We start from the raw sequence: 16,343 nt of genomic DNA, 5'->3' as shown, positions 1-16,343 counted from the left end.
ATATCGGGACAATATTTTTTGATTTGGGCTAACGCAAGTGCTTAAGTTTATCATTTGGGCCCCAAACATTAATTTGATCGACTAGGCCAAGCAGACGAAGCCCCTCAGTTACAGTAGACATAGGGGCCGGCGAATGCAGCTGCTAAAAATAGGTAAGGAAAGCTCCATTCCTCTCTCCCACCCCCCCATCCCCAAACAGCGGCGCCACGACTCTGTTTGGGAAAATGAAGGCCGTCCTCTCCCTGTCCAGATACTGCAGCAGATGGCAATCACTGACAGTCTGCTGCCGCTCTGCACGTGATCATGCAGGACCTGTACATGCGCAGTACGGGTCTTGCGCCGACAGAACGGCACAATCAGAGTTGCTAACCATCTCTAAATTAGCCCCATAGGTCCAGAAATTGGAAAAATACAGGATAGAAGACGTGAAAGATTGAAGAGGAGCGGTTAGATCTAATTAATGGGTAGAGCCGAACACCTAAAACAAACAAATAACACGCACATGAGTGGTACAATGTAGCAGCCAGCAAAACATATTAAGGCCAATAACAACTTTCTGAAAATTGCAGAATTGATTGTTAAGGTAAAAACTGTCCCAACCCTATCCAACTCTGTAAGACCATCTAAACTACGGTCTACTTGGACCCATAACCTGAAAAACAAAACTATTTCAAACTACAAAAACATTCAAAGTAATCGGGAGTTTGGAGAACACCCTAAAGTTATTCCTAGCATAGTACTTCTGGAATAATAAACACAGGCCAGTAATAAACACAGGCAAAAGGAAGTGTAACATACCCATAAACAGAATATTAAAGGTCACAATATGGTAATAATAAACAAGTTATGGCAGGTGACCGAGGAGATAGCTCTTTCAGGGAGGAGCACAACCGATGACGTTCCAGCCAGTTCTCCGCATCATGTCGACTATTGAAAAATTGGGTAGAACCCTCATGAACCACCCGAAGATGAGCTGGAAATAGCATAGAATATTGAATTTGGCGAACTTGGAGCTTCTATTTAACCTGTAGAAATTGTGAACGAGTTTTTTGTACGTCCAAAGTTAAGTTCAGATAAACAGACAGAATGGTGGTTCTACTTGAGTGGACCCTGGAGACAGGCTAGTCAAAGAAAAGTATCTTTGTCCTTAAAATGCAGAAGACGAGCAATAAAAGTCTGAGATGGAGCACCAGGTGGAGGAGGTTGTGAGGGGAGAAAATGTGCTCATTCCATTGCAAACTGGGGACTAAAAGCCTCTTTGGTAAACAACAATCAACCAGTCCACCAGGAATTTCTCTGGAGTGGAGACCTCAATCCGCTCAGGGAGGCCCACAAGACGAATATTGGTACGTCTAAGCCAACCCTCCATGTCAAATGTCTTTGATTTAACTCTGGGACAAGAGATCTGCAACTGTATCTTTCGATGTAGTAGGAACCTAGGTAGTAAAAGCCTGTAAGATTTTTGTGTGGATTGAGGAGGATCTCCCTGAGTTGTGCGCCATGTGAGGACTGGGGACAAAGGCGGAGCATTAGCAGGAGGAATTTTTCCAACCTGGACGCAGCTCTAGCAGTATGCCTAGATTTCTCCATAGTAACTCTAAAGTGCCACACAGGAGACGTAACTTAAAGACAAACGGAGCACTGTTTTTCCCAGACACTCCGAGCACAGCCGAGAGAATTTACAAAATATCCGTCACTCACCCACCACTTCACAGCTTCAGGACACCTCCAGGAACAGCCACAGCTGGTCATGAGATTTCAGCACTCTTTACAACCACAGCACTGGCCTCCACACCAGACAGGAGGTCTGGATCACAGCAGCAGCAGGACCATGACACACAACCCAGGCAGAGAGGAAGGCAAAATAAAGGCAGTGGGAAGCGGCAGCATGAGAGACCAGGCACAGACTACAGCAGCACAGCCAGCCCCAGCGGGCTCCAGAGTTCACTGCTCCAATCCTGGAAAGAACAGAAGTAGACACGTCCGAGTACCAGGCACACCTGGAGCAGTAGAAACAACACCAGGGGCAGCACTCACAGTAGAGACTGGCCACATGTGCCGGTGCAGGTCAGTTTGGTCTCCGGGCACCAATCACCTCCAAAGCAACACTAGGTAGGCAGGCAGGCGTAGTGCACTCCTGGCAGAGCTCCAGCCCTAGACCACCAGGGAATACGGAGAAGTAGCTGGATTTGTGCAGGAGTCACAGCAACATGCTGCCTACTCTATACTTAGTCAAGCCACATCTCTAAAGGCATAATAATCTTAGAGATTTCCCATGCCATCTCGGTAATGGAGGAATGACGATAAGGAGCATCCTATCGCCAAGGCATTCACTGGAGGAAGGGAAGGGAGATTAGACCTCCCGGCAGAGTTAATGGCCTTACTCATTCTGGTGGTGACAGGATTGTGACAATTTGTTAGATTCATTTTTCTGGATGTATTTGTCTATAACACATCCCCTAAAACACAAAGAAAGGCAAGATAAAAGTAATGGTATACCTAAGAAAACTACTCACTGTAACAGATAAGTCTATGTAACTCAATGTGACTGAAAAAAAGGTGGCGGAGCTATTCAAAATTATGACAACAGTGCTACATTTTAATAGTGCTAATACATGTATAAGCTAATATAAAAGGTTAACAGGCGCCTGAGGCAAAGAGCTCGGCCTGATAAAACTAGTAGTCAAAGGTTGTAAGATCAGGAACAAGTATACATGCACGTGTCACAGGTATTGTATTATAAATAGCAGGCAGTGGCAGGCTGTAATGTAGTTTAACTCAAAACCCAATGAGTATCATATACTACCACTAGGTGGGAGTGTTGTATAGGAATAGACTGGGCGCACACACTATTACCGTGGTATATTTATAGTGGATGAGTAAATTGCAGGCAAATAACCTGTTCAGACAGGACTAAATTCACAACAAACTAAAATGACAGTATGTAGGTATGAAGATAGGGTTGGGTATAGGATCCCAGCTGGCAGGATGCCGCCGGTCAGAATACCAACAGCGGAATCCCGACCCCTCTAGCTAAGTAAGCTAACCATCCCCGAAGCCTAACCCACACCTCCCCCCTTAGTGCCTAACCTCTCCTTCCCTGGTGCCTAACCCTCCACCCTTCGTGCCTAACAACAATCACCTCCCCTTTAGTGTCTAACCTCCATATGCCTAACCCTTGATACTTACCTTTGGATGCCGAGAGTTGAGATTCTGGCACCGTCCCATGAAGACAATGTAACACCTGTTGTGCTCAACAGTTATAAACAGTTATAAAAAAGGGACTGATTCAAAGATGGATTTGCACAGCCGCACACAAATGGCTGTGCAAATCCATCCATCTCAGATGCAAATGCAGAAGGAGGTGTCAGACACATTCTTGCTGTATTTGAGATCCCAGCACGGCGACCACCATCGCAATATGGTCAGGCTTCGGGATTTGAAGCCTCCTGCGGCTTAGCCAGTGCCTGGTCACGTAAGAGGCCAAGAATCTGCATCTGTTGACGGAGACCCTGGCCACACGTCTCCGTTTCTGGGAATGGAGACCAGCCACGCCTCTGCTTTGCCCCCCCAAGCACTGCAGAATCTTTTCTGCAAATGCAGAGAATGGGTCCTGCACAGGCGCAGACCCCAAAACGTTGGAGATGCACATTCATCCTCAGATGAATGCACATCTCTGAATGAGGCCCAAAGTTCCTAAAGCTCTGGAAATTACACAAATAAGCACCGAGATATCAATAAAGTGCCAACAGCAGGCAATGGCAAGCTGCAAAGAAGATTGACACACTAGAAAACCTCTATTGATCATGTTTTACCACTAGGTGGAAGTGTTGTAGAGAAATAAACTAAGCAAGTACACTATATATATATATAGATATATATAGGTGATCAAGTTATAGGTAAAAGGTGTGAGGACAATGCAAAACAGTTGTACACAGGATTTGAGAATAAAACATCTAAACCTCTAAAAGTGACACAAATAAGTACAGAAAACTGATGATGTACTGAGAATTGATGCAGCGAATAAATCGGCAATAGCCTGAGAAATGTCCCAATAATAGTTGGGAAGGGAACCGGCAGTTTGTGGAGGGGAGACTAACAGGCAGTAATGCAGAGGTCTCAGATGCTCAGGCTACTCCATCCACCAGTCCCTAAGGAAAAATTCAGGGTCCTGTAGACAAAAACGGGAGAAAATGGGAGAAAGAGAAGGGAAAAAGATGGTCGACGGTAAGGAGGTGCTGAAAGAGTAATTCCGGCTACACACTGGAACGATGTGTAGCCAGCTAATCCGACAGGACCCTGCATCAGCAAGTGCATATATTTGCATGATGCAGGGGACGACAGCGCGGTGTAGGATGCTTAGCATTGTACATGACATCTGGTTGGCTGTGCTGCATGGCTGCTCTGAAAATGTTGCCTGCGACCTTGGAAGCGCATATTGGGCGTACACACTATGCGATCTGCGCAATATATTCCCATCCGTGTTGGAACTATATATCGATTAATGGATCGCATAGTGTGTACCCATCTTAAGGAGTACACACAAAGAGGGAAGGAAAAAGAAAAGGTGGAAGTCAGAGATGTTGGTATAAGGCAGAGGGGGTGTAACAAACAGTGTTGGTACCGGGAGAGATTTCCAGCAGCTACTACGGTTTCCAATGCTCAGCACAGACACCACGGAAGATCAGTAAATACAAGAGAGGCAGACCAGCAGAAATATCTGGACCAGCGGGAAGATTAGGCAAGTAGGTTCACTGACAACAGCAGCAAGGTAATACACGGCAGCACACCATGTCTGGGCATTTGGTGAAGACAGGAACAAAAGAGCAGGGAAGCTAACCCAGCAACAACACTCCACTTGGAATGTAGCTTGCAGCAGGATTGGTACAGCGGCCTCCACCGTTTATTAGGAAGGAGCACTGGGCCTGATTCAGAGCCGCATGCTCTTTAAGAGCGCTCGCTCTGAATCAGGGCGTTTTTTTTTCAGCCTCCCAAGCCGCTCGCATAGCTGTGGGTGACCACCCACAGCTTTTGCTAGCGGCCTGGCGATGGTCGCGACCATCGGGCTTGCGACAAGACCCATTTGGTAGGGTCTCGTTCCCGCAAGCGCCAGTGGACTTCCTGCTCTAATAGAGCAGGAAGTCCACCTACTGACAACACTAGTGATGTCAGTAGGGCCGCCGACAAACGGAAGGCGTTTCCTCGGGAACGCCTCCGTTTGTCCAGCCACCCCCCCCGCCCGCCTCCAAAACGGGGCGAACTGTCAATCACTATCGACAGCAGCCCCATTTTGGTGCGAGAGACCCGTAGCGACGGAGCGCCCGACGCTGGCCGGGTCTTGCACATGTGCACGGGGCATACATCGACTCGATTACGAGCGGGTCTGAATCAGCCCCACAGTCCCCAAATCCAGCTGTCCAAAGAAACCCGTTGGCGAAAGGAAGTGTCTACAATGTCAAGGTACACGTTGATCCCAACATTAAGCTTAGTTCGGTGGGAAAGTTCTGTGTGGGCAGCAAGTGGCAAACATTTGCATTTACCCCAGGCAAAGACAACCGGCAGCACCCAGAAGACTCCATCGCCCGGGCACGCCACAAAGTTCTGCCAGTGCAGTTGACACAATTCCGTTGACAGATCCAGCAGCGCAGGAATCAGAGGAGATGGAGGAGGAGGTAAGGTGAAATGACAAGGATAGGCGTTGAAGAGCAGATATGGGATTATGCCGACCCAGGGGCTTCCAGGCGACAACGGCGTTGGCGGTCATGCAGGCCGTAAATTTAAATGGCTGGGGTGTTACACGGCTCAAGGACAGAGGAAAAGCATTTCCAGGCTCCCTAAATGTAGGCAATCATTGATGGGTATAAGGTAACCCAATAAATAGGGTAGCATAGGAGGATGGCTAGAGAGGGATGCAGTCAGGAAGCCGACCGCCGGAATTCCCGACTGTGCAATCCCGACGGGACTAATGATAGGCGTCCCAACGCCCGGCATACCGAACGAAGGTAGGCTGGGTATGGACAGCCACAGGGGGGAGGGTTAGGTTACGGGCTCCCAGGGGGGGGACTTAGGGTTAGGCACCCCCCGGGAGGGTTAGGGGAAGGGGGGTTAGATACCCCCCTAGAGGATTAGGTTTAGGCTGTGGGGACGGGGAGTTAGGGTTAGTTATACTTACCTTAATTACCAGTAGGGATCTTCATTGCTGCCAGTGTTCTGTCGTCGGGATTTGAACCGCAGGACATATGTCCGGCGGTCATTCATGCCGATCCTGCTAGGGATTACCTCCACACTGAAGAGCTGAGCTAAAAAGCAACCATTCTGCATGGCACACCCACCAGAAGTCCCCGTTATTACTGTATGTTTTATCAGCCCAGGGATCTGACCCACCTCCTCCCCATGTTCTCTAGTGTAGCACAATCATCAGGAGCCATCAGCAGTTATTATACTCCTGCTCTCCCCCTCACATCATATCACTGTGTTACCAGCCCAGAGATCTGACCAGTCTCCTCCCCACACTCTGGTGTATCTCATACATCAGGAGCCATCAGTCCCTATTAGACTCCTGGTCTCCCCCTCACATCATATCACTGTGTGTTACCAGCCCAGAGATCTGACCAGTCTCCTCCCCACACTATTGTGTATTTCAAACCATTAGCCTCTATTAGATTTACTGTTTTTTTCACCTCATGTCACTGTGTGTGTTACCTGCCCAGAGATGCGCGGAGTAATGTTTGTGTGCAATAAAAACAACTGAATAATAATTATAAGTTATTTTATTTCCATTAGATGGACGCACAAGCAGGAATCCCTTGGAAGAACATCTCATTTTGTCTGCAGATATTAAAATAGAAGATAACATCACACAATATTCTGCAGGAAACAAAGCTGTTACATTAAATGTGCATCCAGTATTTTGCAGTGCAGATATATCATCTGATTTATATGATCAGAAGGAATGTTCTCCTGAAACATCAATCTCTGTTACACATACTGCAGTTCATACACCTGACAAAATATTTCCGTGTTCTGAGTGTGGAAAATGTTATCCATGTATTTCATATCTTCTTGTACATCAGAGAAGTCACACGGGTGAGAAACCATTTACATGCTCTGAGTGTGGAAAAGGTTTTACAGGTAAATCAAATCTTGATTCGCATCAGAGAACTCACACAGGCGAGAAACCATTTTCATGCTCTGACTGTGGGAAATGTTTTACACAGAAATCACATCTTGTTAGACACCAGATAAGTCACACAGGTGAGAGACCGTTTTCATGCTCTGAGTGTGGGAAATGTTTTACATATAAATCAGTTCTTGATACACATCAGAGAACTCACACAGGCGAGAAACCATTTCCATGCTCTGAATGTGGGAAATGTTTTACACAGATATCAAATCTTGTTAATCACCAGAGAAGACACACAGGTGAGAGGCCGTTTCCATGTTCTGAGTGTGGCAAATGTTTTATACAGACATCTGAACTTGCTACACATATGAAAACTCATACAGGTGAGAAGCCATTTTCATGTTCTGAGTGTGGGAGATGTTTTATACAGAAATCACATCTTGTTACACATCAAAATAATCACACAGGTGAGAAGCCATTTTCATGTTCTGAGTGTGGTAAATGTTTTACATATAAATCGTGTCTTACCATACATCAGAGAAGTCACACAGGTGAGAGACCATTTTCATGTTCTGAGTGTGGGAAATGTTTTACATCTAAATCATATTTTGTTATACATCAGAAAACACACACAGGCGAGAGACCATTTTCATGCTCTGAATGTGGGAAATGTTTTACATATAAATCACAATTTGTTACACATCAGAGAAGTCACATAGGTGAGAAACCATTTCCATGTTCTGAGTGTGGGAAAGGTTTTACATCTAAATTACATTTTGTTATACATCAGAGAACTCACACAGGTGAGAAACCATTTCCATGCTCTGAGTGTGGAAAATGTTTTACATGTAAATCAGCTCTTATTATACATCAGAGAATTCACACAGGTGAGAAGCCGTTTCCATGTTCTGAGTGTGGGAAATGTTTTACACAGACATCTGAACTTGCTACACATATGAAAACTCATACAGGTGAGAAGCCATTTTCATGTTCTGAGTGTGGGAGAGGTTTTATACAGAAATCACATCTTGTTACACATCAAAAAAATCACACAGGTGAAAAGCCGTTTTCATGTTCCGAGTGTGGGAAATGTTTTAAACAGAAATCACATCTTGATACACATCAGAGAATTCACTCTGGTGAGAAGCCGTTTACATGCTCTGAGTGTGGAAATATTTTTGCATACAAGTCAGCTCTTGAGAAACATCAGAGACATCACACAGGTGAGAAGCCGTTTTCATGTTGTGAGTGTGGGAAAAGGTTTCCTCAGAAATCATGTCTTACCATACATCAGAGAAGTCACACAGGTGAGAAACCATTTCTATGCTCTGAGTGTGGAAAATGTTTTAGGCAGAAATGGCATCTTATCATACATCAGAGAAATCACACAGGGGAGACACCATTTTCATGTTCTGAGTGTGGAAAATGTTTTACATCTAAATCACATTTTGTTGTACATCAGAGAGGTCATACAGGTGAGAAGCCATTTCCATGTACTAAGTGTGAGAAATGTTTTACCCAGAAATCAAATCTTGTTGCACATCAGAAATGTCATACAGATGAGAAACCATTTAAGTGCTGAGGGATGGAAATGTATACATCTAAATGTCATTTTGTTATACATCAGAGATGTCATACAATTAAGAGACTATTTTCTCTGTGGGAAATGTTTTACTTCTAAATTTTATCAAGTTACACATCAGATATCACACGGGAGAAAAACATTTCTATGAGCTGATTCAAAACTGTTGTGGCAACACTCCAGTAACACAGTATTGAACATTTTAAGTTAACCATTTAATTAGAATGGTGTCATTAATATAAGACCTGAAAAATCACTCGGGTGAAGCTTATTGTAGTTTCTTTTTTAGATATTGGCACCACTTTCCACAGTAATAACAGACAACATTATTGTTATTTAGGCTTTATAGTTTATGCATTTCAGTCTAATGTGTTTTATTATAGAATCACTTGGGTCAAATGAATATTTTTTGGAATGATGGATGAATGCAGAAGCATGATCCAAAACATTTCTTGGTGGTGGGTAGAAAAAAAAAATTAGCTTTTCACTTTTTCAGTTTAATGGAAAAAATATTTTAGATTTTTTTTGGGGGGAGAATGTTTTAGTATTTTTAGGAGAAATAAGCAAACTAATGGTATGTAAAAAAACCCCCAAAACTATTGTGTGGGCACTGCGTTAGTAATACAAAACAGGGAGACTATTGTCATCACCACGACAAATCTGTATGTTTTTAGCAAATGACTGCATTATTATGTTCATATTTTGATGCTTCATACCCCATTAAATTGTAGGTAAAATGTACTCACCTATCAGATACAAAGGCTGACATCTAAACAAGGGCTGGTGTGTAAGCACTTTGGATTCAATAATGGTATTAATATAATAATAAGCAGGATATTGTATTTTGATATTTCTGTAATCCTTCAGTCCTCAGTATGAAACCTTTTTCACCTTTTATATGGACTTGAGTTAAGGATATTTGCGTAATTTATGACATCTGTCATTTACACATTAGGCACAATAATTTGTGCACAGACGGCCTCGGAAACAGGAAAGTGATGACTTTTGGTCTTTTTCTAAAAAAAATAAAAAATAATCAGTTGCTTCTGACATCTATATTTAAACACACTCAGAGCCACAGTTGCAATATCATTAGAACTGTCCATTTGTTAGTGAATGTTGTGCTTTCTGAATCTATACTCTGCTAAACAGTTTTATTTAAGCATGTCCACCCCCATAAATAGCAAATAAGGAATCCCCCCACAAAAACCCATAATGCCTGTATATTTTTTAAAATGAACCAATCTTACACTAGGCCAAAATCACAAGTATCTTGCAATGGCTTCCTCTCCTCCCCCCTTCCTTATAGGAAGAGGAACAAGACTGGGAGTCCGCTTTCCCCCTTCTTTGCAATAGCTATCAAGCCTTGCAGCAGCGATTCGCTCCTCCCAACTTCAAGGGATATTAATTGGCGAGGTAGACTTACGGATTTCCTTGCTTGCGGATTACACACTACTCTTTCTATCTTATCTGAAACAATCTTTGCCAGCAGCAATGGATATCATATCCTCCTTTAGCACCATAGCAGGATACAAGATTAATATTACCAAATCTGAAATTTTGATATGGGAAATTCTGCAACAGGGATTGATCTTTCAGGTCTCCCACCATTTTGTATTTCTCCTTCTCAAATTACTTACTTAGGGATCCATATTAGTTCTGACATTTCTCATACTTACAAACTTAATTATACTCCCAATTATATCTAACATTTTCCAGATGCTTGATGGCTGGAGAGGTCTACCTTTGTGTTGGGAAGATTGGCAGTGATAAAAAGCATTATCTTTCCAAAAATTTCATGCAAATGCTTCCGATCTCCTTGACACAGACAGATGTCTCTAGGTTGGAGGGAGTCTTTTCTAGATTTATATGGCAGAATAGAAGACCACGAATAGCTCATCAAAAACTCAAAAGTCTCCGAAGAGATGGAGGTTTTGGTGCCCCAGATATGATGGCTTATTCTCTAGCAATATTCTTTCATTATATAAGTGACTGGCTGTTGGGCACAAGTGTATATACAGATGGTGCCCTAGGTATAGCTTTACTTTCACCTTTTAGTCCAAGTGCCCTCCTTCACAAAGAAAAGTTCACTAATTCCACATCATATTATGAACAACCCCATCTTCAATGATACCTATCTTGCATGGCTGTCTATTAATAGGAAAAGTGGTAGAGATAACTCATACTCAGATGATCCCATTGTGGGGAAACCCTTCTTTTCCTCCATCATTACAGAATAATACATCTTATCACCTCTGGAATTGTAAGGGTCTTACATCTTCATGTAAAGTATTCGATTCTGGAGGCAATATATACCCCTTTATTGAACTTCAACAGAAATATCAGTTTCCCAAACACCACTTCTATATTTACCTCCAGGTGCAGAATTTTTTGCTCTCTAAATACTCTCTCAGTCTCAGAATCCTTCTCGCAAGGCTTTAGCAATAGATGCGCTTCTAAACAGTTTGAGACATAAAACCAATGTAAGATTAAATTTCTCTATTCCTTATTGGTCCCCTTAAATACTACACCACAATGGAAATTATTGCTTAATAAGTGAACTTTAGACATTCCTGAGATAACTGATATACCTGATATTACCTCATCCTATGAAGGTTCAATGAAAATATTGAAGTCTTCATATTTAAGTCCATGCCCCAATTCTTCATAGAGCATACATCACTCCTGCCCAACGTAAGCACATGACTTCTGAAGAAACGGGTTATTGCAAAAAATGTGGTTTTGCTAATGCTAATTTCATTCATTTTGAGACTGTCGGAAAATTAGAAAATTTTGGTGTAAACTAATTGAATTTACCAGCAAATTATTCTCTATACGTATTATTAACAAGATTACTCCTTCCCTGTCTGAGATTCACCAGAAGCTAGTACAGCTGTTATACTATGATAGACAAACAAATTATCTGGTCTTTGATAAAGGTGGTAAAAAATTCTATGCTGAATGGGAATACTACATAAATTCACTAGTTGAGTCAGAAAAGGAATATACACAATATATTTGATATATCATTTGAGCTTCATATGAATTAATCATATACGATATCAAGTTAGATAAACTTGTACAATTTTCTATTGGTTAAGGTCTGAAATATCAACAATCTTGATAGTACTAATTGCTATTACTATGTACCTGAAAAAATGTAAATATAATCTTTCTCCCCTTCCTAATGTGTCGCCCCTTGTTTTCCCCTCCCCTCTCCATATATTATTTGTTTAGGATGTCTTTATGTATCCATTTTCCGGCTGATGTAGATCTTGAAATGGGATGTATTAATCAGATTCTAACTATGTGGACAGTTCCATATAACCAATCATACAGATGTGTTATTTACCCATTCCCAAGTCTAGTATAAAATCTGGAAACAGTATTTTTCAATGTTCTTACTCAAATATGAGATTCTTTCAAATATATGTTATTCCAGTCTTACTCCTTAAAATACGATACTATATTTTTCATAGTTGACCACTTACTGATGTTACAATCTCATGCTTCATTACTTATAATGTATACCTATATATGTACTTGTACACTGGAGATATTTTTTCGGCCAAATATCTTTTATATGTTTATTGTATGTTACAATGTAAAAATCAATAAATATAATTAAAAAAACAACCAAAGTGCTACAACCATCATGGTCTCTGTGAGGCCTTGACAAAGACCATAGTGGTTGAAACACGTCGGCAGATGAGGGTGGTTTTCTTTCACAACAAGCTTCCTACCGGAGGATGGCAGGGAGAGACAGCATAGTATAACCGAGGTCCCGGAATGTAACATTGTGCCTGTCTATATTTCTACGCTCACAATAACCTAATTCTGGTAGGCAGACTTGCAAAGGCTTATTATATGCTGTAATTGTTTTTATAATGTTATGTGTGGTATGATTTTTTTTTCTGCTTCTCATAATAAAATGATAATGCACAATATGCTCTGTTTTTCCTTTTTTAGGAAGTTGATGTCATGTATAAACGTTTGATGTGTGAAGACAAGTGTTTGGAGTACAGATTCTGAGGTGGATGGGGCTGGGAAAGTGCTGTATATTATACATCTCTCTCACACAATTGAGAAAGTTAGTACATTACCATATGGGGTGACAGGAATTCACAAGAAAAGACGTCTCCTGAAACAATGTTTGTATTTATTGTTCAAACACACTGAGGGGTCTATTTACTAAGCAGTGTTAGGAGACAGAGTGAAAAGTGATAAGGTACCAGCCAATCAGCTCCTAACTGCCATCTCAGAGGCTGTGTTTGAAAAATGACAGTTGGGAGCGGATTGGCTGGCTCCTTATCACTTTTCACTCTGTCTCCAAACACTGCTTAGTAAATAGACCCCTTAGTGCCATACATGCAATACAATTATATGGGCTATTTTATGCATGTTAGTTGCAGAGTGCTATGACACGCCACAGTCAGGATATATTTTGTATTTTCAGTGGACAATTCTAACTTCATAAATGTGAAATCATAAAGACATTTATTCTAGTGGAGGTTGCTCCCAGTGTGCAGGTAGACTCAGACAGCAGCCCCCCGCACCTCTGCTGACAGCCAGGAGAGTCATATGTATCAGTAACATGCACATGAGTAGCTGGGTGAGGCTACTGCATCACTGAGGCAGATATCCTCTCGGCTGGATGATGGAGGACACAATGTCAGTGACTATGACAGATGCAGTATTTCTCATGTACAGATTTCATGGAGCACTAAAGGGCCACCCTAGGTCTTACAGGGGACTGCCAACTCACATCTACAGCAATCACCTGCTCATATATCACTTTATGAAGACTGGGAGTCTGAAGAGATAGTGAGGTCTACAACCTCACAAAGTCAGTGTCCTGCAGATAGTCCGAGACAGGCAGCCCCCCCAGCCTGGTAATTATGTCCCTAAAGATTCAGTATATAGAGATAGTGAGTTATAAGTAGATGGCACTCTGGAATAGTTGCACTAAACGAGGTGTATTGTGCAAGTCAGCATTGTTTCAAGCAGAAATAGCCTTTTCTCAAGCGATTACGGGCTGAGGAAGGTCCGTTTGTGCCTGAAACGCTGACATACGCTGTAAATTAATATCCTTTATATGGTGCCACAAGAGTTCTGCGGCGCCTAACAGAGTATATAAACCGGTGAACAGAACAAGAAAACTTATGTACAGCACAAGACATTGCAGGACAAGTACATGGTATATAAAGATGGCTGCAAAGGCTTAGGTGCTGGAGTAGATAACAGTATAAGTAAAGGAAGGAAAAGCACATGGGGTAGAGGGCCCTGCTTGTGAGAGCTTTCGTTCTAAAATTGGAGGGGCAGATGGGATAGACAGCATGGGACAGAGGTTTAGAAAGATGGTTGACTTTCTACTATGTTTTTACTCCACCGACATTCTTTACGTGAGAGTTTTTGTAGGTGTTTTGTTACTTGGAAAGCCACGGTTGTCATTTCCGCTTATGTGAAGTTTGATGGATAGCTGGAGTCAGTTTATCAAGGCTATTTCTAGAGTTTGTTTAAGGTGTGATATAGCAGTCTCAGGAGAAGTGACTATAGAAGTTGTTGAAATAGCAATAAGTTGTAACAGAGGCCCTATTTTGGTAATGGATGGAATTGCAAAGCTGCACGCAAGCAGCTTTGCAATTCCGTCCTTGCAATTATGTTAATGCATCAGAAGGCGTTACGCCTCCTGCATGCATTACTTACCTGAGATGTGTTGTACAATGAAGCATCGGATCATCTGCGTGACCATCGGCTGGGTGAGTGACCCATGGGGTGACACAAGCCGGCCACCGTAGATGAGAGAAAGAGGCTAGGAAATCTCCATCAGCCAACAGATCCTGGTCTCTTCCCTCCCTCCCCCCTCAACGGCGATGACACGCCTCCATTTTGGGAACCGGAGTCCGTCACCGGCCCACAAACGGCAGCAGACTGTCAATCACTCCAATGCTGAACAAGCCCAGAGCATGGATGTCATAAGGCACATGTAGTGATTTGGAGGGTGATGGGAGACACGTGATGTGTACGAGGTTTGCAGGATTTTTATTCCATAGTAAAACAGTTGTATGTGTGTGGGGCCTGGATTTGGTGATATGCCACCAGCTAATATAAGCGGAAGGAGAGAAGTAAATATAGTTGTAGGAGGTGTGTAATAGTGTTTTATAGTGACAGGATGAGGGTGTAATAGTGTTTTATAGTGACAGGATGAGGGTGTAATAGTGTTTTATAGTGACAGGATGAGGGTGTAATAGTGTTTTATAGTGACAGGATGAGGGTGTAATAGTGTTTTATAGTGACAGGATGAGGGTGTAATAGTGTTTTATAGTGACAGGATGAGGGTGTAATAGTTGGTGTATGATGAAAAGAGTAAAGCTCATGAGTGGTAAGAAGAGGGGAGTGAAGTAATAGGGCTGCGATGGGCACAGAGGGGTGAGATGCCGGGAGAGTGATGGATGTTATATCCTTAGAGAAAATACAATGGGAGTGTTATGAAGAAAAGAAATGAGTGGCACATGGTGAGTTATAAAAGGTAAGTTATTTACAGACAGAATTTAAAGAAATCGCAGTTATTTTTAATCTGAAATTACCTGGTCTCGATGGTGTTCAATGTTTGATTACCTGTTATGTTAGCACACTTTGTGATTTAACCACAGCTGCCCCTAGACTGAATCTAAAGTAATAGTATCCTTGATTAAAACCAGTGGGTATCTAGGGTATGTGGAACCCCAGTCAAGTTAAAAAATAGAGCCTCTCCCCCCAAGTATATATGCGCACCAAAAAAGTAGGCATGGCCACTGAAAAATGGGCTGTCAACATGACACCACCGTTTCTCATCACTCTGGGAACATTCCTTTAAAATCCATATGCACATTACTGCCCCCAGTAGTAGTGCCCCTCTTGCAATGCCCACTGTAGTGACCCTTATACAGTGCTCCCAGTAGTGCCTTATTCAGTACCCCTTATACGTGCCCTTTATGCAGTGCCCCCAGCAGTGTCACTTATACAGTGCCCCCAGTAGTGACCCTTATACAAGGTCCCCAGTAGTGGTTCCTCCCTATGCAGTGCCCCCAGTAGCGGTCCCCCCTATGCAATGCCCCTAGTAGTGGTCCCCCCTATGCAGTGCCCACAGTAGTAGTCCCCCCCTATGTAGTGTCCTAAGTAGTGCCCCTTATGCAGTGCTCCTAGTAGCGGTCCCCCCTATGCAGTGCCCCCAGTAGTAGTCCCCCCCTATGCAGTGTCCTAAGTAGTGCCCCTTATACAGCGCCCCAGTAGTGGTCTCCCCTATGCAGTGCCCCCAGTAGTAGTTGCCCCTATGCAGTGCCCCTTACATATATAGAACAAATTAAATAACAAAAGATAGTATTCCTTAATGGTGCACTCTCTGAACGATAACTGTACAATTTGACAAAATACTGTCAACTGATATTGAGAATGTTAGCATGAATTAAAATATAACACTTAATAATATTAATATAAAAATGTTGTCTGTGAAATATTAAAATGTGCAATAATGTAGAAATAAAAATTATGTTACCACATCAAATTCCTTGTATGTTTTATTTGTATATATATTGTTAAGATGACATTTAATAATCCATGATTAACGTGGCTATTGGGTGTCAGTAGACAATGGACATA

The 16,343-nt window shown here is 42.5% G+C and overlaps 1 protein-coding gene across 2 annotated transcripts in view; it reads left to right on the top strand.

The window, feature by feature from the left end:
• The window catches only part of LOC148477775 (uncharacterized), an 82,940-nt gene extending 70,298 nt beyond the window's left edge, over positions 1-12,642 (top strand). The window contains exon 6 of one of the 2 annotated variants that reach the window (XM_088456163.1): positions 7,004-12,642. In XM_088456163.1, the coding sequence (XP_088312289.1) occupies positions 7,004-8,705 (1,702 nt within the window). In that variant the 3' untranslated portion in view covers positions 8,706-12,642. Of the gene's footprint in view, positions 1-6,783 lie in introns of both variants that reach the window. The other variant, XM_088456162.1, reaches the window with a different exon arrangement.
• The last annotated feature ends 3,701 nt before the right edge of the window (positions 12,643-16,343 follow it).

This window comes from Taudactylus pleione, unplaced genomic scaffold (genome assembly GCF_031769625.1).
Source record: "Taudactylus pleione unplaced genomic scaffold, aTauple2 ptg000689l, whole genome shotgun sequence".
In the NCBI taxonomy this organism is placed as follows: Eukaryota; Metazoa; Chordata; class Amphibia; order Anura; family Myobatrachidae; genus Taudactylus; species Taudactylus pleione.
This window is presented reverse-complemented; position numbering and strand designations above follow the sequence as displayed.